The sequence below is a fragment of the Erythrolamprus reginae genome, chromosome 1 (genome assembly GCF_031021105.1).
Source record: "Erythrolamprus reginae isolate rEryReg1 chromosome 1, rEryReg1.hap1, whole genome shotgun sequence".
In the NCBI taxonomy this organism is placed as follows: Eukaryota; Metazoa; Chordata; class Lepidosauria; order Squamata; family Dipsadidae; genus Erythrolamprus; species Erythrolamprus reginae.
Genome location: NC_091950.1, coordinates 377,546,330 through 377,574,028, shown reverse-complemented (window position 1 = coordinate 377,574,028; position 27,699 = coordinate 377,546,330). Strand labels below are relative to the sequence as shown.

The following is a 27,699-nucleotide window of genomic DNA, read 5'->3' as shown; positions in this document are numbered from 1 at the left end:
ATATTTAAAAGATTTCTCTCTTTCAGGTTTTTTTGCGACTGTGGTGCTGGAACCCTGTCCAATCCCTGTACGCTAGCTGGAGAACCGACACATGATACAGATACACTATATGACTCTGCTCCTCCTATAGAATCTAATACACTGCAGCACAACTGAGTTACTTTTGAGGAAAAAAAAGTCCTGCCATTCTATTGTAACTGTTATTTTGGTTTTTTTGGTTTCTTTTTTGAGGAAGTTATACTTGCCCATTTCTGCAGAGACTTTAAAATGGAAAATAAATGGTGACACTATGGAGCTCAACCTACCAAAAAGAAAGTGGCAATATGTTGACTCAGGATAACAGAACTGGGCGTTTCAGCATTACTGTGTAAAGACTAAGGGACAGGTGTGAAGAAAGCGAGCCGCGTATTTGTACAGATGGCAACTTCCAAAAGACTGGTGTTTCTACAAGTAGCATTGAAACGCAGTCCCATTTGCAGTAGTCCTATTCTATAGACGAGCAGCAGTCTTTGTTGCTGCCTTTATGGACATGGGTACCAATTGCTTTTTGTAATATGGTAAAAATGTGAGCTAGCACTTCCGCATTTATTTTGGTTTTTTAACATTTATTCAGATTGAGATGATTTTAATGCTTTAATCTCATGTAGTTTTTAATTTCAAGCAAATCTTTATTGTACTTGAATGTGTCCTGTTTTGTTAGCACACCTAGACTTGCTGTAACTGTACTCATGTCCCAGTATGTATGTTCTTTCTATGAAAGAGAACACTAATCTTAAATTATATCCAGCAATTTTTCTGGTATCCTTTACAGTTAGAATCTCCCCTTCCCTTTTTTCCAATCCTCATGATTTACATCACCTCACAAAACAATATTTTAATGAGACTTTTTGGGAGATAATGCACTATAAAACAAAATACACAGGTGACAGTTTGCAAGAGGAGGTTTTACTGTGTTTTAAAGTACACTGTAAGAATCTCCCTAAAAACAATCCTGTAATTTACTCTGTTCACAGTTTTATTGAACAGTCTAGACATTACTCTTATGAACTGCTGACAATTGTAATTTCCTGCTCCAATGAAGATGAGAAAAAGTATATAGACGCCCTATACAGTTTCATAGCTTTTTTCCATTTATGTGTATTGGTGACAGTGGGTAATCAACAGCCTGAAAGTGTATGCATGTACCATAACATCTAGACTTAATATATTGTGGAGTATTCAATAATCATTATGTAGAGGGTAGCTAAGAAAAGGGTTTAATTTCCTAGGAAAGACAATGGAAAATGGTCATTTTTAAAAAATAAAGTTTATTAGATCATTGTGTTGTTTACATAATGCCTTTGAAAACAACTGGAAAAAACTATACAGGGTCTCAAACGTGAAGCAAAGTTAGTTTGTCAAGATAGTCTCTGGCTGCTAGTGCTCCTTCAGCTATCCAACAAAGTTTCCTGCAAAAGCAAACATGGAATTATTCCAGCACTACTCAATCCTCAATCCATTTTAATATAACGTATAGCTTTGGATTTACTGATCCAGGTGGTGCATATGTTTTTTCCATTGATCCCATTGAAGTCTTAACACAAATCTGACATTGTACTTCAGGTCCAAAGCACTATTTTTAAAATTAGTTGAGAAATAGGTATCCTGTCATCATTGGCATCCTTCAGTCTCGAAAGACTATATCATACTCTGGAAAGTGTTCCTAAAATGCCATTTGCAAAGCTGGAGTAACCATCTACAGAGCACGAGACCTGGGTAGGTTATTATGGAAGATAGACTGTTATCCAAGCAGCAGATCCCCCTTCTCTACGTCTCTGAAATAATCCAATGGAATGGCAAAACCAATATGACTGGTTCCAGCTACGCTGCAGGATTATCAGAACGTGGCTATACACAGTCACGCACTGCTTCGGATTTTGCCTGGGAAATTTTTCCGGGCTCAGGTTCTTAAGTAGAAAATGTTTAAGAAGAGGCAAAGAAAAACACCCGGTTCTTATCTAGAAAAGTTCTTAAGTAAAGGCGTTCTTAAGTAGAGGCACCACTGTATTCAAAATAATTTAAAAAATATTTTAATTTTTGTCTTTCACATTCCATTTTGTCCCTCCTTTTGCATCCTTTAATATTTCTATTCATTCATTTTGCCGGATTTTGCCTCAAGCTTTACTCCTGAAGCCTTTCCAATTATGGATATAGACACAAGGCAGTGGAGATTTGCAGTCAGAAGATGGCTTAAGTATAGGTTTCTAATTAGTTATGAATTACAACTCTAATTCTAGCCAGTGATTAAAGAGCGTGCAAAAGTTCAGCAAAAGTTGAAAACTAGGGTTACTTCTCTCTACATTCACTGTCAACATATTTCCCTCCCTCTCCCATTTGTTTTAAGCCTTCCCTTGGATTGCAGAGGTACTTTAAGGAATATTTGTGACCACTTTTCTATGTAAAAAAAAAAGTATAGTCGAATAATTGAAAAATGATGAACTTACCTAAATACTTTCATTGAAAGAACAGATTTTTCAAACTCTTTTGCCTTTTTGTGGCCTTTCTGAATCACTTCTTCTGGAATGTCAGCAAGCCTTGCAGCATTAAATCCATAACTTTTAGGGCAAGCCCCCTTAACAAATTTATAAAGGAATGTGATTGTTTCTTGACTAGGGTCTTCACACTCATTTTCTACCATACAAGCCTGAAAAGAACAAGACATTATTGATATATATATATATAAAACCTCCACTACTGTAGCAATGTAGTTTAAGATATGCCACTCAATTTAAAAAATAAAATTCCAAACATGCATAATTTCAGCAATCAAAACTGGAAGACATGTCTGACAAATAATGGCTGGGGAGTTCTAGGAACTGAAATCCACACATCCAGCAATTGCAAAGGTTAAAAAAACTATCCTACATAGAAATATTTAATTCTCAAATGACTCTAACATAGAGTTTCATTTCTCATTATAAATATAAATTAGTACAGCCCATAATAACAAACCAGATGTATTTCAAGAACGAAGAGAAACAAATCACCTTGAAAAGTCACTTTGTCCTTAGAAATGTTTCAAGCTTGATATGGGATCATTTCAACTTTGGAATAAATCATGTTACTGAATAGTGAATGTATTTTGCACCCTACATTTCACTGTGGTGTTAAGTTTATGAATATTTTTGAATTTTCAATATTTCTGCATAAATATGTCTAAAACATGATATGTTCTGTACACAAGCCCTAAAACTAGATTAGATCTTGTTTAATTAAACAAATGTCAAAAACATCGTTCATTTATTTATTGAGGAAAATTATCCCAAACTACATATTTGTGTCTGAAAGGTACTTGTTCAAAAGGCAACTGGTCTTTGTTTTTCCTTGAAGATGTTTTATTGCTCATCCAAGAAATTTCTTCAGAACTAAAGAAACAAAGTCCAGTTACCTTTTGAAAAAGCACCTTTGGGACAACTATGACTGGGATGACTGAGAATCTCCATAGATATTTACATATCTGTGTGCACAAAAATATGTGAATTTTCGCTTTCCGTAAACTGATGTTCCTGTTATGGCAGCAATAACTATAATGAAACAATTCTGATCAGTCTTGCACATCAGCTTGAAGGAACTTGAGCCCTATCCTCCTTACAGAACAGCTTTAATTCAGGGAGATTAGTGGTGTGTCTTTGGTTTCAGATCATTCCACAGTGTTTCTATAGAATTAATTTCAGGATTCTAACTTGGCCATTCCAAAATGTATTCTGCTTTAACCATTCTTTGTACAACTTATGGCTTAGTCCACTGTCGTATTGAATGTCACACATTCTCTTGAGTTCAATTCATGACAGGAACCTGGATATTTTCCTTTCAGAATTTGCTGGTACAATTCAAAAATTACAATTAAATCAATAATGGTTGTTGTGGAACAGTGGTTACTGCAGGCTACTTCTGCTGACTACTAGCTGCTAGCACTTCGATTCCCACAGGTTCAAGGTTGACTCAGCCTTCTATCCTTCTGAGGTTGGTCAAAGGAGGATCCAGATTGTTGGGGGCAATATGCTGAGACTAAAACCGCTTAGACAGTGTTGTAAAGCATTGAAATAATATATATGTCAGTGCTATTTCTATTTTGGTTTCATTGATGGACCATTTTTCCAATAGTGCTTTATTCATCGAATTTTTCACAAACAGTAAATGGGCAACAATGGAGCATTGTTGCCATGCACAGCATTGTTTGGTGTTCTTGTGATCATAATTTCATGAATATTGACATTTGTTGAAGTAAGAGAAGCTTTTAGTTCCGTAGATGTTACCTGGGCTTCTTTGAGGAGTCCTGGAATGATACATACCTTGCTCTTTGTGTGATCTTGGTTGGTTGACCTCTCTTGGGTGGATAACAGTGATGTTGAACTGCCTTTATTTGGACTGTAGAGTCCAAACTCTTCAGAAATAGTTTTGTAACCTTTTCCAGTCTGGTGAGCATCAACAGCTGATGTTTTTTCTTTTTGGAGGCACTCAGGAATGTCCTTTCTTTGAACCATGACACACTTTCACCTACTTGTGTTGTGTAGATCTGACTCTGATTTACAGAATTCTGTTCTTTAAATAATACAACACTTCCCATACTCACAACAAACTGATCAAAACACCTGACTCTTAATTCCTCCTTCAAATGAATTGATATTCCTACAGGTTTTACATACTTTTGTCATACAGAAACTTGTTGCTCTGGATCATTTCCCTCAATAAATAACCAATGTTTTTAACTCATTTGTTTAAACGAGTTCTCTATGTTTAGCTTTATATGGAGAAGAGTTCATATTTTAAGTCCTAGTTCTGCACAAATATTGAAAATTCAAAAAGATTCACAAATGTGATCTTCAAATCTTTTTGAAACCGTATGTGATGCAAATTATGCATAAAGATCAGAAATTTGCTACCATTTAGGAAATGAAGTGAAAACAATTTTACATATTTTCTTGATAATTTCAGTTCTTGTTAATCTCTTCTTGAAAAAAGGGTGGTTTTCATTTAGCAGAAATCTTTTAACAAAAACCATTTTTAAACTTTTCATATGTCTAATAAAATTGCTGAAGCTACAAGCATAGAATATTACATACCATGTGTCCCAATTGTATAGAGAGACTCTGAGAATAATCTTCTACTAAAGAATGGTAATGTGTTGAAAACATTGTGCGGCATTTAATATTCTCTGAAAGTTCTTTGACAACCGCACTAGCAATAGCAGTTCCATCAAAAGTCGCTGTTCCTCTCCCTGGAAAATTGAGAGACAAAACTGTAGCAAACCAATTCAAACAGATAACTACATGTCTTTAACAACCACAATTGAGCCTAGAATTTTGGTCATAAGTCATTGCATAAGTCATGACATAACTTTTTAATAATTGATGGTCATTAAGTAAGTCACTACGATAATTAAGCGAATCATGGTGGTTACATTTGAATCCATCTTATCCAATGGGTGGGGCTTTTGGGGCAGAAATTGGCAAATAATAATATAATGATGATGATGAAGATGCAGCAATTGTAACTTTGAGATCATCAAGTAGCTATTTTTGTGTCTCATAACTTCAACTGGTCCTTAAGCGTAAGTCAAGGTCTCCCTGTATCACAATTTGGATTTAATAACCCTCAGTTGTTAATTTCCAGGAAGCCAGCCCATACACCTACTGCATGTATGAAGCCTGTAAGAATCTGGCCATTTTAAAGAATGGGAGAGGGAGTTTTTACCCTCCAAGGAAGCCTTTGAGCCTGGGGAGGGCGAAACACGAGCCTACTGGAACCACCAGAAGTTGGGAAACAGGCCGTTTCCTGCCTCCAGAGGGTCCAGCCATTGAATTATGGGTGTGGGCACTGAGGCATGTGTGATAGCGTGCGCCCACGCTCCTTTGGCACCCGAGGAAAAATAGGTTCGCCATGATTGGTCTAAGTTCTTTACGAAGAACCTGATGCTTATGAAGCCAAAACTGGCACAACATTGTTGGGAACAAATAATTTTACATTTTAATTCTAGTTTTATTCAAGTATTTGCTAAATTAAATTATTTAGAAAATCTTATTCTAAAATAACTACAATAAAAGCCATGAAAAACCAAGATACAAACCAAAGGTTGTATATAGGAAAAGGTTTGTTTCTACATATGGAACCAAGAATGGGCCCAAACTACTTTTTACTTTGAAGTTTTAAAAATCATTTTGCCCTACTTTCAAGTCCACCCTTGTAAACAGAAGTTGGAAGTTTATAAATTGGAGGTTTAGGATAAGAAAATATATTGCTTTTCTGGATATCTGGCCCAAATATTTTTGAACTATTAATCATTGATTGGGGTGGTGGTGGTGTTCTACTTGCCAATTAAAGCTTTGACTGTCAGTATTAAGATCAGATAATTTCAGAAGCATTAACTGCTTTTTTAGTTTGCATGGAACTTACTTCTAGCCTGCTAATCACCCAGTTATCTTAAATAAAAATGAGATATATGGTCTTCCAAAATGTTTGGGTTTCTCCAAGGAAAAGGCAGAATAAGTAGGCAAGGCCTTCATTAAAATGTTTAAGCACGAACTGGGCAGTCACATCATTCTAATAATCTTGTTTTGGCTTTATATGCTTGACCTTACATGCATGTGAAGATGTTTATAATTTAGCAACTCTGTATATGGTTTTAATTCTTAATTTTCTCATTCAATGTCACTGCAAATCATCTCAATTTTGATGATTTAATTTATAGTATTAATAACGTTTTATTTATCCACAGTTACATATATTTGGAGAAATGGATATGACTTTTAGATATGGCTGGGCAAGAAAACCCCACCAATAAATGCAAGCATTTATTGTTTAATTTAAACTGGACCCTGAGTCTTTGGTATATCCTGCAAGCATTAATAGATGTTTGCATTAATATTGCCCAGGTAATAGCAAAGAGAATTTCATTTAAAAGAAAATGCACATCGTATTACACATTACCTTTGCATTTACAAGTCACATTGAAGTCAGCAAACATGGGCAACACAAATCTGATTTTGAAGTAGATGATTTCAGGAAGCATTAAAACCCAATTTTGACACTTTTAACCAATCAACATACATACCTAGCTCATCCATAAGAACAAGGGAATGTTCTGTTGCATGTTGCAGTATACTTGAAGTCTCACTAAGCTCAACAAAGAACGTACTCTCTCCTAATGGAAAACATATTAAGATATTAACAAGATGTAGTCAGAGGCAGGAATAGCACATGCAGCAAATCTAAAAATTCTCCAATTATTGGTTGCACATACTCTGTAATGCACAATTACATTTTCTGTTTATTGCAGTACCAGCAAGTCACAAAGTATTATTTCAGCTTGATTTATTTCCGTGGTTGACTAGACCAGTCCTGTAGGGAAAGATCTACCAACTGCACAAGATGAGAAGAGTTACACATATGGAGAATGTCATACAGGTAATCGAGGTATGACAGTTCACTTAATGACCATTTGAAGTTATGACATCACTCCAAGTATTATAACACAGTCCTGAGATTACAAATGTTGCAGCATCACAGCAGCCATTTATCCTTACGAACAAAAGCAGAGACCCTGCAACATTCACCCTGCCTATCTCACCCACACCTCCACGGGATCTCCACAAGCACTGGGCCTGTGGAGACTCTCCTTGCAAAGATCTAGTGAGCTGTCTCCTCTCCAGCCTCTCTGCCACCTTTTCTTTGCCTGCTTTTGTGCTTCAGGCCTTTTGTGCATTCACAGAGAATTTGCTACTGATCTCACACAATCTTGAAATGCTTCAGATCTCCATACTCTGGAAATGGAGGCCTGAACGAGATCCGTGCCAAAAGGCTTGGCAAACAAGAGGTTTCGGTGCTTGAGGCCTTCCGTCCGTTTGTCATTTGTTTGCTGAAGCCTGCAGGGGCAAAAGGCTTGTCCAAACCCAAACCTGTAGGGGCGAGAGAATGCATCTCTGCAGCCTCCAGTTGTCTTTGCAAAAAGCTCTTGCTACCAAGAACAGAGGCCAGGAGTGGCATGCATGTCCCTCCTGGCCTCCGCTTTTTGCACCAAAAGCTTTTTCCAGGGCCTATAGAGACTCATTTTGCAAAGGCAGAGGCTGGAGAGGACATAGCTCGTTTGATATCTTCAAAAGGTGAGTGAATCTCCACAGGAGTCCCAGTACCTGGAGACCCAGTGGGGCACTAGTGCCCCATGGTCTTCCCAATGCTGAGATACCTTATGCGCACTTAATGACCTGAGCATTTCATTAGTGAATGCGTTGGTTAAATCATTCACTAATCATTAAGTAAACCATTAAAGAATCTTCAGGTTACGCATGGCAGGCATTCTATTACATTTGTAAGTCGAGGACTACCTGTAAGAGTCTCTAGATTTATTTAATTCAAGACTTGGTTTAAGGCAAAATTCAACTTTGCAGGTTTTTCATGCTTCTCTTCACTATAATGCTGATATTTTATCAATCTACTCCCGTGTTTCCCTAAAAATAAGAACCTGCCTTATATATTTTTTTAATCCTGAAATAAGTGCTTGGCCTTATTTGCCATGCACATAAAAGCTTGACTGGGCTTATTATGAGGGGATATTTTGGAGGAAACGATAGGAATGCTCTAAATGTTCGGTCAGAAAATAATGGTATCTTAAAACAATATACTTTCACCTACTAAACAGTTGAAAATGTGCATTTAAACCCTGTTGTTTTCTAATCATTAATAGAGGAATTGAAATTGATTGTACTTTTTAGGTTTGGCATGAGAATGTTTAGCTCACACTGAACTTGGATTTAGTTTAGAAAGAAATCCTTCAATTTGATCATTACATAGTGTGTTGAGAAGGCAATTAATTTACAAAAACATGTGGAACCCACCTGACATAATTCTATCTGAAGCTCCTAGTCTAGTGAACACTCTATCAACAGGAGTAAGCCTGCAAGATTCAGCAGGTACAAAGCATCCCAACTGAGCCATTATTGCCAAGAGACCAGCCTGTAAAGCAACAAAGGCAAAAGCAAATAACGCTTCTTATTAACTTGTTCTGCAACCAGATAAATTTCTCTTCATCTGCTCTTCCATCTAGATTGCCACTAAAGTTCAAGTTATTCCACTGAGATCAGATAGCCAATGTGGTGTAGTGATAGGAGAAAGCGGGAAACCATGAATTGTAGTCCTGCTTTAGGCCCAAAGCCAGCTGAGTGACCATAGGCCAATCACATCTATGGAGATTCCTCAGTCATCCAAGACATGGTAATCTCAAAGATGCTCTTTTTTTTCCTCAAGGGAAAGTCGACTTTCTGGGGTTTTTTTAAAGACATTTCGCTTCTCATCCAAGAAACTTCTTGATGAAGCTGAAGAAGCTTCTTGGATGAGAAGCGAAATGTTTTCAAAGAAAAACCAGAAAGTCCAGTTGTCCTTGGGGGGGGGGGGGAAATAAAGCACTATTGGGATATTGGCCAATCACTCTTTTTCGGCCTTATGAAGGGGCAATGGCAAACTGCTCCTTAAAAACTGCAGGAATTTGCTGAGGCAGTTGCCAAGACATTTAAATTGTACAGAAGAGAACCATCCTTTGTTGCATATAGTCCTGACTTAAAGACCAATCATTTAGCAACCATCTGAAATTGCAATGGGCCTTCCAGAATGTTTAACATGATTTGTATGCTGCCCATCCTCTCCTCCTACCAACTTACTCCTTCACTCCTCCTCTCCCTCTCTTTATTTATCTTCCATCTATTTATGAGCCAGTTCCAATGGCTGCATACACATCCCCAGTTACACGACTGCATTTCAGTTAATTGGCAACCGGCTCACCTATATGATTAGCTGCAGTATTCTATGACTATGATTTACAACTTTTCTACTGACTTCCAGCAAAACTTGCCCATAGAAATATAATTTGTTTAATGATCACTGCATTCAGTTAAATGACTGCATTGTTCTCTTAGTGACCACTGCAAAAAACAGTAAAATCAGATCACACCGTAAGCCCTGACTTATGACCATCATAACCTATGATGCCAGGCTCCATTAGTCGTAAATTGAGGACAAACTACACTAAAGGCCCTAACTATATCAGTCCTAAGAACTGATGGCAATGGGGCATTCTTTCCCAATGTTCAAATTTAATACTAAATTTTTCTATTTATATTAGTCACTCCATGAAGTTAAGTTCTAAATTCTAACAGGCAAGTAAGATTTAAAAATAAAATGTCTTTTGAAAAACTTCAGTAGATAGCTTTAAAAGGGGCATGTGAAACTTAAAGCAGTCCTCATTTTATGACCACCTCTTCAGCGACCACTTGCAGTTACAAAAGTGCTGAACAAGGGGTACTTACATCCTTGTACCTGTATCTGTTGCTTGGCAACTGGCTTAAAATTACAACAGTCACAGCATCCCGTGATCACAATTGCCATGCAATCTTTTTTATTGGCTTCTCACAAACCAACTCAATGAAATAGCTGACGAGGGGGGGGGGGGGGGTTTGCCAATGGCAATATGACCTCAGGACACTGCAACTGCATGGAATTTGCCTAAGGACTGCAACCAGGACAGTCAGAAGTGCCATTTTTAAGTTGGCATGGTTACGTGTTGTCATGCTTTATGAGGATGTTGCTTAGCAATGGAGTTCTCAGTCACAAGGATCTTATCAAGATTTGGATATAGCCATTTAACACAGAACTAACATGTATATAGCATATTTGGGGTCTCACAAGGCTATTTATAATTTATCCCACATGTTCCAAAAGGAAATATTATCAACATTCTAGCAAACAATTCCATTTTATTGTTTACGCATCTTTTAAAAAGAAAATGGCACAGTATCATCTGGACAATAGGGAAACAGTTTATATAAATTCAGGAATTTCTATGAAAAGTTAAGCAAATAACTCCAGTAACAGAGACTAGACCAGTAAAAAAAAAATGTCACTGAGTCAAGTTTTCTTTTGAAAAGTGTCCTGTTTTGGAGTAGTTTTCATCTGAAATATCCTTGCATGATATATGTAAGTATGTAACTAATACTTACATAAAAAGATTGGCACGGAGAGGGGGTAGACTATCTGGTTCCAACTCATCTTCAACACAATTTTGTTTGCACAAATTATATTAGCGGCTGAGCAAACTAATATTGGAAATACCACAAAGAACTATAAATTATTGCAAATACATATAAGATTAAAAAATGAAGGGTATTAAAGCCAGACTATAATGTATCTGTCGCTAATCACCTGTCTCATTAGTGTAGATTTTCCTCCCATGTTTGGACCAGTCACAAGGAGACAAGTAGCTCTGCTATTCGTTTTTTTATCCTCTAAGCCTATTACAATATCATTAGGGATGAAGTCATCTCCAAAGAATGTTTTTGTAATGCACGGATGACGTGAACTTTTGAGCTCCAGAAAAGGTGAGGTGTTCTCTGGCAATAAGATTTCTGGGCGGCACAATGGTCCATCACATCCCTGACTATAGCGTGCAAGGCATAACAAAACATCTAAAAAATAAAGCAAAAGTAAGAGTTAACTTCCCTCCTTCAAGTATTTCTTGCAAGAATTTCCTATTTAGCTATACGTTTGGAATTATTTTGGAATCATTCAATTGCAGTACAGATCTCTCAAATGACAAGGCACAGTGCCAATCTATGCTCAGTCAGGGAAGCTCTCCTTTCTGTACCGAGTATACAAATTCTTTCCTGTAAGCATAGGTCTTTGATGAAAAATTCTGTCATATAGTTTAAAAGTTTGTATCTGAGATTCTACAGCTGAAGTACAGTCAAAGCTATGCGGAACATATACCGATAACTTTGAGGGCTGAGATATTACAATAAAAAACTCATTGTAATTATAAAACATATTTTTTTCTTAATAAATAATCCTGTGAGCACTTTTAGATAATCCCAATCAAAGTTACATAGATCTGCCAATGAGATTCTACTTCTATTCAGAAGACAACATACCTAGAACAGCAATGCATTCCACCGCAGTTTGCCAATCTTTTCTGTTTCTATCGAAGTCATAGAATAATCTTTTCATACAATCTTTTTGTGCTGCATCTCTTCGTTCTTCAGCACTGATAATTTCATTTAGCATCTTCTCTATGTCTTTTGTCCAATAACGTTTATAGCCCTTTCTACTGGACTTCATGATATATTCATCAGGCAAATCCCGAGGCACAGCAGTTTCTGCAATCTCCATTTGGTAACGGTTCCTGCCTGCTCCCCAATACATCACGGCTCTGACACCAAGTATTTTGCGTTGTTTTTCCAAATACTGACGAAGACTTTCCTCAATTTCACTGATATCTGCTAAAGCTTTATCATAATCGGAATCAAAACCAGTTCTTGGATTAACTACACCTGTTCTCCGTGCTACATTATGATCAAAGGCAGAGTCCCATCTTTCAAGTTCTGCTTTCAAGTCTGGGAAACAGCCTGCCGGATTTTTTGATTTCACTGTTAATATTTGTTTTAGTATTTTAGATTTAAAGCCATCGACAGCATCTTCTGAAATTGCGAGAATGTCAATTATTATGTTAAATCCTTCCAGTGTAGACAAGAAATCTATAATCTTTTTCTTGCTGTACCTAGCCTCCTCATATAAAATAGCCTTATTGTCTGGATGGTTTTGGTTCTTAAGGGAAGATCCAATACTGTGAATTTTACTCAAAAGCCTTTCAAGATCTGGGAGCTTTTTGAGACGATCATAGATATCAGACATTTTTGCAGCCTCAGCTAGGAGATCTTCAACTGCATCCAGGCGATCGTTAATGGCACAAGGATTACATAATGGTGCACAGAGCCATTGCTTCAGGAGTCTTCTTCCAAAAGGTGTACAACAAGTGTCAATTTTTTCCAATAATGTGCCCTCTATTGAACTCTTGGTTGCATTCTGCAGTATTTCCAGGTTTGCCAATGTTACTCCATCTAGTACCATTCGCTGGTTTGTTTTCTCAGACACACTATTTGATCTGGTTCTGTTTACTATATCAACATCTACAGGAATGTATTCTTCAAAATTTGCCATTGATAGAAGTTCCTTGTCAATAATACATTTTTTAAGGTAGAATACACAACTCCCTAGAGCAGAGAGAGCAAGTTCACTGTTTTCTGCAGGAGTAAGTCCCAGTGAGTCATTTTCTGCAGTCATGGATCTAATTGCTGGTGGCAGAGTGTTTCCACTATTTGTATTCTCCTTGTTCTGAAAATAACCTTCTTCAATGAGTGTTTTTAAAGTTTTAGATGCATTCCAGAACTGAGAACCGGGAGCCAAGCTTTCTTGAATAGTAAAAGAAGTTAGGCCTTTAAGTATCTTTTGTGTTTCTGCAGAGGGATTTCCTCTCTCAAAAAGTATTTGTACAGGAATATAATGAGCCAGAAGTGTTCTAAACCTAGAACAATGACGGTCATCCGGAAACTGGCCAATATAAAACTTTCCAACTGTTGTATCAACAAAGCAAACTCCGTAAGTACGATGCACGCCAGCAGAATCATCTGTTTTTTCTTTTACGCAAAGAAGGTATTTGTTGTGGGTCTCCGAATAGTCACCATCAAGAATATTGTAGGTCTCTGTACCTTTGGAAATTATTCTGCATATTTCCCGACGAACAACTCTGTCAAATCTCGTTGGGTGAGCCAAAGATTTACACCGTGATTCCATCTGCTCGGGAGTCTCCATCTGCTCGACTCGTACAACTTTATCACCTTTTTGGACTAGAACATTGGCAAATCTATCAAATGCCATTTCTGGAAAACCTGAGTGAGCCCAGGTGCCTTTCATGAATACCAGTCCAAGCTTATTTACACCAACAACAGCATCCATATGATATAATTCATAAAATTTTCCAACTTTATAAAAAATCACAGCATCAAAATTTTGACTCTTCAACTCCCACCATTTCCGCATTCCTGGAGTGCAGTTTTTAAGATAATCCTCTGGCACAAATAAAGTACTTGGGTCATAATCTGGGTCATTTTGTCTTCTTCTATGACCATCCTTCCTTTTACCATCCTGAAGCCAATCTATTTTTTCATGCTCCCATACGACTGGATTTCCATCTCCCCCTCCCCCTCCAGTTGGTCCTCCATTAATGCTGGATCGAAAATCAAAACTTTCAGGAGCTGCATAAGATGCTAATTTATTCAAGAAATCAGAATAGATTTCCCTACTGGGGGTTTCAGAGAGGTTGTTTTTAAGATTAACCTCTTGGGTGGATGCCTTTCCCTGCATTTGTTTAGGAGATTGTTTAGTGAGTACTTTAACGGAACGCTTCTTTTCAGGGACAATTTCAGATTCAGAAGTTTCATTGTCACACATTTCAATACTATTTTCATCACTACTAACTTCATCCGGCTGAAATTCCATATCAGAACCCTCGTTATCTGTGTCTGAATCCATGAAAATCTTTCTCTTTTTGGCTTTTCCATCAGACTGCTTTCCTCTAGCGGTCCTTTTATTTCTACTTTTTGCTTCCTTTAATGAGTCAAAATCATCGCCTTCATCACTCACCTGCTTAAGGGGAAAAAAACCAAGAAACATAAAAAATTGATATTTTAAAGACAAACTGATAATTAGCAGTACTTGCTAAGAGAAATATATAACCAATAAAGGAAAACCATACAGCTTTATCTAAGATTACAGCCCACATTTTTCTGCAATCAATCATATCCAACCTCAACTTAAATAATAAGAGTAAATATGAAGCTCAAAAGATAAAATAATTTATCTACCTGGCTTTCTTTAAGAAGTATGTTTTCAAACAAATGGCTAATTGGAGCCCAAACAAGTGTATGGGATGTATTGATGTTTTCACAGGGAATTTAATTTGGTTCTTTTAATTGATTTGATTAGATGTTACGTTTTATTTTTGTTTGGAAAGGAATGCAGAGTTCCATTAATAGATGACTTTGTGAAACTTTTTTTAAAAAGATGAAGATGCATTCACATAAAAACGTATTCTGAGAAATAAAAACATTTCTCCTAATATTTCTGAAAGGAATAATTTAAATAAAAATTACCTCAATTTCTTCTTCCTCCTCTTCTTCACTTTCTGAAGGTTTGTCACACACAGCTAGACCTAGTCGTTCATTTTTATCCTTTCTCATAGCAGCATCTGCCAGTTCCATTGCTCTTTTAATTTCAGGCCTTGAACTGTAAAACATACCTCCCCTCTGGGTGTCTCTGCCTGAAGAACCTTTAAAATAAAGGAAATATAGTTGTTATTCAGAGCTCTTTTTTTCTAAGTCCATCTTATGTTTTAACTTTCAATTTCTTCATTTAATATCACTGAATACAAGCTATTTTCAATTTATTTTTGAAATTATTGAGACACCATAACCAGAAGAAACACTGGTTTCAATCCCTAATTCAATCATTTATCTTCCCGGCAAAGCTCCTGCTTGCTATATAACACACATTAAAACTATTGCAGAAGACAAGTGTAGCTTTAAAAATTCAGAGGGTTTTATCAAGTTTATATGGTAACTGAACTTTGGAAACACAGTGTTCTTTATGCACCAGAAGATACAAACATAAAGCAAACAGAATCTACAAACTGAAAGGGAAGAGTAGGTAACAGCAGTAAAAGAAAAATGGCTCTGAATCAATCATGTTCTCTTCTACCAGCTCATCCTGAAGACACACGTTGTTTAAAGAGTATGAGACATTTTGAGAAGATTTTAAGATATACCATCATTATTTCTGCTTGAAGATGAGAGTAGGAGAAAGCAAAACAAAGCAAGCCTAATTTGTCTGGATTGCATTTTGCTAGTCTACTTCAGTCTGGACAAGTCTTCTCTTTTGAAGGCTAATCTAACATGTTTCCCTGAAAATAAGACATGGTCATATACTTTTTTGCCTCCAAAAGAGGCAACAAGTCTTATTTTGAGGGGATGTCTTACCTGCTTAAATTAGGACCACTGCAGTCAGACCTCCCATGCTCCAACATCTGTTGTGCCGCTACCTAACCTGTAGCCGGACCGCATGTGACGCATCACACTGCTGCCGCTGCTCGTGGCTGGATGCCATGTGATGCATCACACTGATGCCACTGCTTGCAGGGCGTGTGGTGTATCACACCATTGCGTGTGCTCGCTGTGGTACCAGCATGATGAATCATGCACTTTCTGCTGTGCAACGCACAAGGCAGCTTACCATAAGGGGTGGCACCAGTGTGATGCATCACATGGCATCCACCCACGAGCAGCAGCAACAGCGTAATGTGCTGTCTGGTTGCAGGCCAGGCAGTGGCACAACAGATGTTGGAGCATGGGAGATCTGACTACAGCAGTCCTGAGGCAAGCAGGTGAAGGGTACGTGGAGCAGCTCCAACCCTCCAACTCCTACTTCCTTTTTCCACGTGCACCTCATCCCATCTCATACAATCAGACAACCTTAATGGGCGGGGTCTTAACTTAGGCTTATTTTTGGGATAGGGCTTATATTATTAGGCGCACATAGGAAAATCAAGGTAGCTTATTTTCAGGAAGGTGGGACTGTTACTGCCTGACATTTCATCTAAATCTCAAGTTCTGTAATAAGAGTAGTAACACTCTCTCTTTTTCCTTGTTTTTTCAGAGGGGACAAATGGTTATGGTCATATTTTTCTCATTTTATTCCTAGAAATGGCTTGAAATAATTCTGGAAGACCCCTTCTTTCATGCCTAACTATAAAATCCATTCAAATTAGGTATTTCTTTACCTCCATAAAAAGAATGTTCTCTGCATGTTCCTACACAAGCCAGCATTTTGTTTCAATCACATGGGAATTAGTTTGTGCAATTTAGACCCTTTCTTCTGACCATATTAGAATGCTTCCAAACCAGTCTTCCACCAGATGGCCATAAAAGAAAAGAATCCCTGGAGTCAATCATGACAACATGGTTATTAGATAACATGGTACCTCCATCCCACTGCCTAGTCCCCATTCTTGCTCATCTATTACTTTTATTATTTTGATGAAAATGTCATCCAACCCTAAGTGCCTCCAGATACAGACCAGCTTAGATTTTTTGAATGCTAAGCACATTGGGCTACAAGGATACTCCATAGTTCTCAATCAGCAGTTACAGTCTCTGCATCCTTTCATTTAAGATTGATATTTTACAGGTCTTCCCAAAATATTTGCCACCAGGTTTTTTTTGGTCTTATCCCTTTTCTCCCACCATCTGGCAGTTATCTAACTGATTGAGGTCTTTGGTAGACATGACTCACTCACGTGGAACATGTGTCCAGCAAAGCCTATTCTTCGTTGTGTCACTATCTCAGTCAGACTTCAGGAATTGCTTCTTTTTAGAATTTCCTCATTTGCTCCCAAATGAGATACGAAGAAATCTTCTGAGGCAATGTTTTTAGAAGACATTGAACTTATTAATAATTCTTGTTGTAGATTTCCAGGTCTCACTGATATATAGGGCAATCTGTTTAACAATGGCATGAAATACTCTGATCTTGGTTGCTATGTTTATGGTAGACAGGGTCCATACTGGTGCATTGGTTGGAAGACAGCAGTTGCTTTGCCTATTCAGCATTTCACATCTGCTTCTGTTCCCCCATCTGTATCCAAGATGCTACCAAACTAACTGAACTGTACCACAAATTTTAAGCCCTGTCCTCCTAATGTTATTGGGGGTTTGGCTTGAACACTGCCAACTTGCATAAGCTTGGTCTTGTCTTCACCAATTTTTAAGCCCCCTTTACTTCAAGTGCCATGCTATACATACATTTAGGAAAATTGTTTTAAACCAGGCTATTTTTCTGTACCAGCTGCAAACAAATGTGCAGAAATCTATGTAGGAAAGCCAGATGGAAGTTGAATGAAATCTTTTTCAAATAACAGTTGTTTTTCTACTTTAATGGAAAAGCAAAATCAGTTTATTATTTTCTGTCATACCTTTTTCGTCTAAAACAATAATTTTTATTTAAGTTTAAAAATACAAGTATAAAACTAACACGAACTAATAAAAAGGTAAAAAAAAGTGCAAAGAGACAGAATTGTTTTTTAAAAAGGAAATATATATACAGTGTTCCCTCGATTTTCGCGGGGAATGCGTTCCGAGACCGCCCGCGAAAGTCGAATTTCCGCGAAGTAGAGATGCGGAAGTAAATACATTATTTTTGGCTATAAACAGTGTCACAAGCCTTCCCTTAACACTTTAAACCCCTAAATTACAATTTCCCATTCCCTTAGCAACCATTTAGATTATTACTCACCATGTTTATTTATTAAAGATTATTTTTTAAAAAAATTATTAAAGGTGGACGAAAGTTTGGCGATGACGTATGACGTCATCGGGCAGGAAAAACCGTGGTATGGGGGGGGGGAAACCGCAAAGCATTTTTTAATTAATATTTTTGAAAAACCGTGGTATAGGCTTTTCGCGAAGTTTGAACCCGCGAAAATCGAGGGAACACTGTATACCTCTTCCTTCACCAAGACAAGTACAATTTCAATAACTTCAAGGTCTCCTCCTTTATTTTGCTCTAAGCCACATTCTCCCAGATAAAACATTTTCATACATTAATTCAAAGACTTCATATATTTTAATAGGATTTTAAACAAGCCAAAAACAAGAAGTGCTCTTATAATTATTTCAAAATCTTATTTCTAGTCAATTTGACCCCATAATTCATTTAAAAACTTTCTAAAATAGATATTCTAATAACCCAAATTTAAAACAAAATTCTTAAAATTACATTTCCCTGAGGATTGAAGAAAATAAATGAATGTGATAAAACTTGTCTTCTGAAGGTTCTTAATATTGAAAAAGCATTGTACAATCTATTTCTAGAGAAAGTAATTAAGAAACTCAAGTGTCCCTTTGGAAGGCTCCTTATGCAGCTTGGGCAAAGCTGATTCTACCAGTTTCCAAAGCTCTAAATGGCTGCTTGCTCATTTATAGTGTGTCCCTGGAAACATCTATATGAAACACTATGTGTGATCCCAGGTCTTCTTTAATCCAGTTTTCAGGCAGCCAACTCATTCAGTGGGCCCCCTTTTCACGATTGTTGGCTCTACTCCATAGCTATCTTCAGTTTGCTATACTTTCTATCATACTTTTTTCCCAATTAAAGAAGAAAGGGGTTGTCTGCTAGCTGTCAAGATGAAGCAATAACAGCACTAAATGTAAAGATATCTAATTCAGCTGTAATGTTCTGTTATTGCACTTCTTACCTTTATATGGTCTTATGTATCGAATGCTAACCCAGCCCCTTGAAGGGTCATCCTCAAAAAACTGCACATGGATACGTGATGCTCTTCCTCTCCCCCTTAAAAGGGATCCTTCTGTTGGGTGTTCATACACAAGGCATGGCCACCATGGGTAGCCTTCAAGTTTGGCCCAAACTAAATCACCAGGTGAATAGTCAGTGAAGTCACTGCAAAAAAGGAGAAAAATAAGTATAATTTTAATACTAGCTTGCAATTCTTTGAAGCATTTGAATATTCCTTTCTAGGATCCCCCAACTGATTTCTGTCAATGCTATATGATTCTGAGAAATTACATGGCTCCTTTAAAGATTTGCAGGGAAAGTCTTTGCACATTTCATCTTTCAAAATTATATTTATATGGTAACTATAAATCAAAACATTAAATGTTTATTTTTGTGAAGGTTTAGGTATTGGAATTCATAGGTGCTATTTTTGATAAAAGTTTTCTTAAAATCATTAGACTAGAAAGTGATGGCGAACCTTTTTCGGTTCATGTGCCAAAAGTGTGTGTGTGTGTGCGTGCACTAGTGCGCACATGTGCCCAAACCTATTGCCTCCCCCTATGCATGTGCACCCCTCATGCTGTCCCGTGTATGCACACAACCCACCCAACTCCATGTGCACAGGCCTCACTAAAGCCTAAGGCAGCAAAAAAAAAGAGGGCAAACTGGACGTTTGGAAAAACGGATTTTTGGTTTGCCCATTGTGCTGTTTTTGACACTCCAGAGGCTTTAGGGAAGCTTCCTGAAAACTTCCAGTTTTCCCTGAAGCCGGGGGGGGGGGGGGGGGAAGGAAGAGAAACAGCCTTCCCCAAAGCCAAAAATCAACTGACATAGGACAACGCCTTGCATGCCCTCCGATGTCTCTGTATGCCACCTGTGGCATGTGTGCCATACATTTGCCATCATTGGACTAGAACTATAGTTTCTAGTTTAGAAACTAAAATGTAATAATCTTCCTTATAGCCTGAAATTGTCCAAGACTATGACCCCCAAATGAAACAATTGTTAGGTCCTCAGCATTCATAGCCTAGGACCGTGATGGTGAACCTATGACAGGCATGCCAAGCTGGCACACAGCGTCCTCTCTGTGAGCATTCGAGCCGTCACCCCAGACCAGCCTTCCGCTAGCCAGCTGCTCTTCGGCTCTCTGCTGGGCATTCACTGGGGGGAAGTGCGTGTGCAGGGGTTCCACGCACATTGCATTTGGTCATTCAGGCATGCACACGTGGGCTCTGGGCACTCAGTCCAGAAAGAGTTAGCCATCCTTGACCTAGGAGTAAAGATCCCTTTTAGTTATTTTTCAGACCTGGTTTGTGCTTCACCTAGAGTGGGTTTTTGCATTTAGTGTAAGGTCATGCTAATATATCCCAAAACAAAATTCACCTTTTTAGGAGCTGCATTATGTTGCTGGCACATGTTCAACTGATCTAGTAGAACACCCAGCTCCTGCAAAGCTAAGCCTCTCTATTTTATATTTGTTTCCTAGCCAAATGTCAAACACTAGATTGTTCCATTTAAATTTTATTAAGGTTAGCCATTCAAGTCTATCTAGATCTTTCTGAATTCTCTTTCTCTTCTAAAGTGTTTGCCATTTCTCCTAGTTTGTACTGTATTATATGTAAGTTTGGTAATTATTCCCTCAGACTCATTATCCACTTCATTAATAAAAATGTTGAATAGCACAGAAGCCAGTATATTGCTGTGGTACTCCACAGTAAAGGGACTATGAATTTTCCCATTTAAGCAATTTTGGATCAGTCTAATAGTTTTATTGTACAGAGCATACTTTATCAAGAGATCAGAATAAAGATTTATCAAGCCTTCCTGAAATATAATGAAGGCCTTGTACTTTAATTTCAGCTTATAAAGAGCTCCAGTCAGAGCTATGCCACAAGTAACTCCACAATTAGTACCAGATAAAATGAAGCTTGCCAACAGAAGCTGATATAATGTAACCATACAAAAGCTATGGGCAAAGGGTACAAAGTTAAACAAAGTTTATTATTAGCATACTAAAAACACTGCTCCTAAATAATTAGACAATATAGAGATCATGCTAAAATTATGGGATGCAGATTGCTACAGACAATTGTACATGCAGTAAGTAAACCCAGGAAGTGGCAAATGACCAATGAATGAAAGTGTAACTTTGTGCTTCCTTGTGAAAAACAGTATAAAAGTCTAATGTATGTTCAATTCAGGGCCCTCTTTTTTTTCTTCTGAAATGTCAGCAGAGGTGCCCCTTTGCTGCTGAACAGAAAAAAAGTGTTTGATTTTCTTTTTCCTCAACTTTGTAAAAATTGGCTCACTGTGCCAGGTAAATGAATTCAGGGTTGGCACTAGGCCATCAATAGCAATCTCATTCAATGGTTATTCGCCACATCCTGGGTTTACTTACTGCAGGGATATCTGTATGTCAAAAGTGGATTTTTTATATTTAAATAAAAGTATTTTTATTATACTAACATATTTCACTTTGCTTTTTTGGGAAGCAGATAGAAACTCTGGCTGGGACTTTGTACAGATTGAAAAGGGTGTTGGAAAAATATAAGGAGCTATCATTGTTCCTCGATATACCAATACAACACCAACACTCCACGCATTGCACTGATTTCCAATTAGTCTCCAGTCACAATTCAAGATATTGGTTATTACCTATAAAGCCCTACATGGCTTAGGACCACTTTATTTACGAAACTGTCTCCTGCCATATACCTCCCAGAGACCAACCATATCACAAGGAGTTGGCATCCTCCTGTTGACTAGACAATGCAAGTTGACGGGCCCATGGGGAAGAGCCTTCTCTGTGGCTGTCCCGATGTTATGAAACCAACTCCCCCCCCCCCCCGGATGTCTGTACTGCTCCCACCCTGCTATCCTTCCTAAAGACCTGGCTTTGCTGACAGGCCTGGGGGCCGTAAATGTAACACCATGTCCGATTTGCAACTGTTTCTGTATACAGTGGTACCTCTACCTAGGAACACCTCTACTTAAGAACTTTTTTAGATAAGAACCAGGTGTTCAAGATTTTTTTTGCCTCTTCTTAAGAACCATTTTCTACTTAAGAACCCAAGCCCGGAAAAATTTTCCAGGAAATTTGAGAGCAGCACAAAGAGGGGCTTTTCTGGGCTGCCATAGGAGCCTTTCGGTGGCACTTAGGAGGCTTTGGTAGTCCAGAGCGAACGGAGCATTTTCCTTTCTCTGGGCACTTGGAGAGGGAATTAAATCACTTCGCTTTGGTGACTCCCTCGCACGGCGGAAGGTTGCCTCCTGGAGCCTCTGGGTGCACCAAGGCAAAAGGAGGTGCTTCGCCCCAGCCAGATCAACTCACTTTCAGCCAAACCAAGGAGTCACCATAGTGAAGGAAAGGCGCCGGCCACAAAGTGAGCGAAGAGAAGAGGGGAATCCTTCAGCATGGGAAGAAAGAGGAAGCAGGTAGCAGCTGCCGCCGCCGCCTCCTTTTGGTCAAAGGTGTGGGAGGTTGCCCCCTCTCGCCTACCTGGGTTTCTTTCTGGCCCAGTGTATGGGAGGCAGCCTCGCGCAGGGTGTATGGGAGGTGCATGATCCTCCTTGACACCCGAGTCCCTCTTATTTTTTAAAGCCTTAAAGTTTTAGATTTTTTGATTCCCCTCACCTTACCTTCTTCCTTTGGCAGAGACTGTCCTCCTCCTCCTCCTGTTACCCAAATTCCGAGCTTTTGTTTCTTTCGTAATGGGTTTGCACACATTATTTGCTTTTACATTGATTCCTATGGGAAAAATTGCTTCTACTTACAAACTTTTCTGCTTAAGAACCTGGTCACGGAACAAATTGAGTTCTTAAGTAGAGGTACCACTGTATATGTAAGTTTAGAGTTTATTATGGGTTTTTCTGTTCTAAATTAATTCTTTGACTTGTTTATTGTATGTACTATTGATTGTTGTAAGCCGCTCTGAGTCCCTTTGGGATTGGCGGCATAGAAGTCAAAGAAATTAAATTAAATTAGATCTGAAGGACAGTGAAAATGATAAGCATGCATATAAGGCAAGAATTGACAGTAAGGCTTTACTTGGAACAGTTTACATACGGCAATGATATCTTTAACACCATCAAAAAACAATATCTCCCATGTTCGCTGGATAGGTGGATGAAAATGTCAAATCCAGTCTAAATATCTGGCTGCCTGTGCAACCAACATAAAAATGCCCAATTTCAACATCTGCTGAATGTACAATGAACCGTGGTAGTAGTAGTAGTAAGTAAATGCAGGAAACAAAGGTATGGCCTTAAAGAGTCAAAAAACTTTTTATTAATTGGATTTCTATGCCGCCTCTCTCCGAGGACTCGGGGCGGCTTTTATTAACTTGTATAAAGTTCATTTTCTAAATTATATCCTACAAAAGAAAAAATAAATACATAAATTTAGAAAATACAAAGTACTTTTTCTCAAAAAACATATAACTGATGTCAACATAATATACCTTTCATGGGGCTTTTTAATATCTAAATATTCATACAAGCCATTAATTCTACAATTAATGAAGACATTATAAAAATTCAGAATTCATTGTTTGCTATTTTCCTTTTTTCTAGCTTTCTCAGATGGCAACCTTGTTAAAAGTAAAAACATTCAGTTATCTAATAATTTCAATAGTTGTTTCCTCTCAGGCTGATAACCATGCAAAACAATGAAAATGCTAAGAAGGAAAAAAATATCAGAATATAAACCCAGATGAGCAGGGATTGATGCAAAAACAAATCCCCAATACTGGCAAAGCACGCTACTATATATAAACAGGGAGTAAACCTCATACTCACTCTCCAACTACCTAGTCATGTAATGAAATATCTGCAGACACACAACCAAGTTGAGAGCCACCAAGGATTCCACAGCTTTATATTAATTGTGTGAGATATTTGTGTACATTTTTATTTTCAATGATTATTATTAATAATCAACAGACCAAAACTAGCTAAACTTTCAGAAATGCTTTTTTAAACAAAAAAACATGTCTAGGCCGGCATAGTATCACATTTTATTTCATTGTCCATTCTTTATTCATTTATGTGGCAGAAATAAATCAAAAATTTGTGCCCCACTTAATATAGTAGAAAATGCTTCAAATCACACTTGCAGAGGATGCTTGCACTTCAAAATCAATGAATATCCATATCACATTCCTTACACATGGTCTACAGAGTGGATGACGAGACTTGAAGCAATTATTATGTTCTAGAATTCTAGATAATTTCAAATGGAAAAAATATTCATTAAAATTCCACTTCAAGTACAAAAGTTCAAAAAAAATGTTCCTACCTTGGCTCTCCCTCCCCAACCTATCATGACACACTGGGGGACTTGGCTGGATGCAACCATGTATTAGACTTACAAAGTGGCGCTCAAGGCGGCAAGATGCACGTATCATGCCGCCTTGATTGCATCAGCGGAATCTCACCCGGCCGCTCTGTTTAGGGTGACCTGCTCCCTCCTTAATCAGGGGGGAGTTGGGGAGCCCTTGCAGAGCAGTGCCGAGGTCGAGGTCTTTAACACATTTTTCGCTGATAAAATCACTCAGATCTTGGCAGACCTTGACTCCGATTGGATAACAGAGTCGATTGACGAGTCAGTCGAGGTGACTGGGGCTCGTCCTTGTCCACCTCTCTGGGAGGAGTTTCACATGCTGATGAAGTGGATAAGGCCATTGGAGCTGTGAGTTCCACCACCTGTGCTGGCTCCGTGTCCCTCTTGGCTGGTTTCGGCCAGCAGAGAGGTGACACAGAGCTGGGTCCAGGAGATTGTCAACGCTTCTTTGGGGAGGGGGTCCTTCCCGGCTCCCTACAAGGAGGCACTTGTGCACCCCCTCCTCAAGAAGCCTTCCCTGGACCCAGCCGTACTTAATAACTATAGTCCACTCTCCAACCTTCCATTTACGGGGAAGGTTGTCAAGAAGCTGATGTCACTCCAGCGGTCCTTGGAAGAAGCCGATTATCTACACCCTCAACAGTGGGCTACAACACGTAAACTGCTTTGATCATGCTGATGGATGATCTCTGGCAGGCCTGGGACAGGGGCTTGTCCTCTGTCCTGGTGCTTCTTGACCTCTCAGCGGTTTTCGATACCATTGACCAACCCAAATAAATAAATAAATATTTTTAAAATAGTGAAACTCTAAAATACCATTCGTCTCAAAAACTACACTAGCACTCGTTTCATTACCACGATCTGCCTTCCATTCCCATGAAATGCACTCAAGCGGTGGTGCACCACAAATAACAGTCAGGTCAACGGCGAATTGCAAGTTTGTCCCCTGTGTAAGTAGGTGTGATCTGAAGCATTTTCTACCCTGTTCAACGAGGTAGAGCGAGAATTCCTTTTCCTTGATTTCTGCCACGGGAAAAAAACAACAAACCAGAACGAAAATAAAATGCGACTCTGGCTGGGCGGCGTAGACATAAATCTTACCGACTGAGATAAAAGCAGCGCACTGCATACAGAGGGCCAAGCGACTGCCGCCATGCCCTCAGGCGCCGAAGAAACGGCTCCGAAGAGTTGCAACTGACAACTTATTAATTAAAGGCCTAGCGAGATCTGCTGTGGGTCAGAGGCCCCTCCCCTCGCCCCCCAACTCCATTGTGCGCTCCCTCGAGGACGAAGCTGCGCGAGGCCTTATAACGTGGGAAAGCCCGGGAAACGAAACCGCCTCCCGGAGGGCATCGGCTGCCTCCCCCCCGCCCGCCAGGACCACGGCTCACCAATCCACCGGCAGCGTTGGCGTCCTGCCCTGGCTGCTACTAGGGGCACTGGCCGAAACCTGGGGGCTGCTGCTGCCGACGTCTTGACTCTTCTCCGCGGGCTTCGAAAAAAACGTGAGGAGGCTGCTCTGGCGGGACATGGCGGCGGCTGAGGGGGGGAAAAACGGAAGGAAAAAACCAGCAGCCGCGGCCAAGCCACAACCAAGAAAAGCAGGCCAACAATTCCGCGCCGCCTCCGCCCCCTCCTCCTCCTCTGTCACGCCGGCCGAGCAACGCGCGAAATCTGCCACCCCGCCCCGTCAGCTCTGAGGGGACCCTCCCTCCAGCGCAGTTCCGGCCTCAGGAAAAGAAAAGCCCGCCTTTTGCCCTACTTAAGTAGGTGCAGCGCCACGGCTGGAGGCCGAGCGAGCGGGAAGCGCTCCCATTGGGGGGCTTCTCGCCCAAAGAGCCTTCTCTAAGCTGTGCTGCAATCAAAGGACTTTCTTGGTAACGGAGAGCCGGGAGCAAGGAGTCCTTCCGGGTTGGGAGTAATTTAGCTTCGTCGGGAGTAGAGTATCCTTCTCTTAATATGTCTTCCCGTTGGATTGGTCTACGCGGCTCTCATAATCAAAAACGTCATCCAAAAAGCATAACAAAGAATGTTCTTTCTGCACCAACTCAGGAAGCTTAAAACTGCCCAAAGAGCTGCAGATACAGTTCTACAAAGGAATTACTGAGTCTGTAATCTGTACCTCTATAACTGTCTAGTAATTAGGGGTAGGCAAAGTTGGCTCTTGTATGACTTGTGGACTTCAACTCCCAGAATTCCTGATCCAATCATGCTAGTTCAGGAATTCAGGGAGTTGAAGTCCACATGTCATAGAAGAGCCAACTTTGTCTACCCCTGGTCTAAGTTTGATTCTGCAACCCAAGAAGGCAGATACAGACTTCAGGGGATAATTAGAACTGCAGAAAAAACATTTGCTACCAACCTGCCTTCCATTGAGGACCTGTATACTGCACGAGTCAAAAAGAGGGCTGTGAAAATATTTACTGACCCTTCACATCTTGGACACAAGCTGTTTCAACTCCTACCCTCAAAACAAAACACTGTGCACCAGAATAACTAGGCACAAGAACACTCCTCCGCCCCCAAACACCATCACTCTGCTAAACAAATAATTCCCTCAACTCTGTCAAACTATTTACTAAGTCTCTACTACTATTAATCTTCTAATTGTTCCCATCAGGAGCAGATTGCTATTACACCGCTACTGATATGCTGTGCACATGCGTGCTATGTGTGGGTGTCCTCAGCGGGGGTCTTTTGCTTTGCTTTGCGCAGGAAACAAAGAGGCACTGAAATCTTGGGAGGGGATGCGTGTGTGTGTAATTTCAGCGTTTTGAAGCAAAACATGGTTGAAATCTCACACGCACATGTCCCCTAACAAGATTTTGCTTCTGTGCATGCACAAGAAGTAAAAAAAATGCAAAAAAAAGATGGCGCCCATAGGACTGCCATCTGAGGGGTCGCACACAAATTGTGCAATCTGGCAGCCACTACTGATGCGCAGTCCGCTACCGCATCAGTTGCAACTTACTACTAGTTCCCATCATCCATCTCCTCCCACAAATGATTGTATGACTAACTTTGTTGCTTATATCCTTATAATTTATATTGACTGGTTCCTAATATGATTTGATTGCTTATTTGTACCTGGACTATCGTTAAGTGTTGTACCTTATGATTCTTGATGAACTTTTCTTTTATGAATGATGAGAGCATAT

General features: G+C 39.2%; 2 protein-coding genes across 6 annotated transcripts in view; one reads left to right on the top strand and one right to left on the bottom strand.

Annotated features, from left to right (window-relative positions):
• The window catches only part of FBXO11 (F-box protein 11), a 96,464-nt gene extending 95,146 nt beyond the window's left edge, over positions 1–1,318 (top strand). For both annotated transcript variants that reach the window (XM_070734708.1, XM_070734709.1), the window contains exon 23: positions 27–1,318. In XM_070734708.1, the coding sequence (XP_070590809.1) occupies positions 27–156 (130 nt within the window). In that variant the 3' untranslated portion in view covers positions 157–1,318. The remainder of the gene's footprint in view (positions 1–26) is intronic.
• MSH6 (mutS homolog 6) lies at positions 1,288–26,393 on the bottom strand. Of its 4 annotated transcripts, none has more exons than XM_070734704.1 (10): positions 25,933–26,393; positions 19,163–19,365; positions 15,009–15,184; positions 11,952–14,502; positions 11,227–11,489; positions 8,871–8,988; positions 7,091–7,180; positions 5,103–5,257; positions 2,484–2,683; positions 1,288–1,448 (listed from the first exon to the last, which is right to left on the bottom strand). In XM_070734704.1, exons 1-10 carry the CDS (start codon positions 26,070–26,072, stop codon positions 1,373–1,375), a joined length of 3,972 nt encoding a protein of 1,323 aa, XP_070590805.1. In that variant the 5' UTR covers positions 26,073–26,393; the 3' UTR covers positions 1,288–1,372. The 4 variants fall into 4 exon arrangements, 2 of the variants coding, with proteins under 2 accessions (XP_070590805.1, XP_070590806.1); XM_070734705.1 differs by having other exon boundaries at positions 11,952–14,499; positions 25,933–26,374; XR_011557537.1 differs by lacking the exon at positions 8,871–8,988 and having other exon boundaries at positions 25,933–26,374.
• Positions 26,394–27,699: the final 1,306 nt, after the last annotated feature.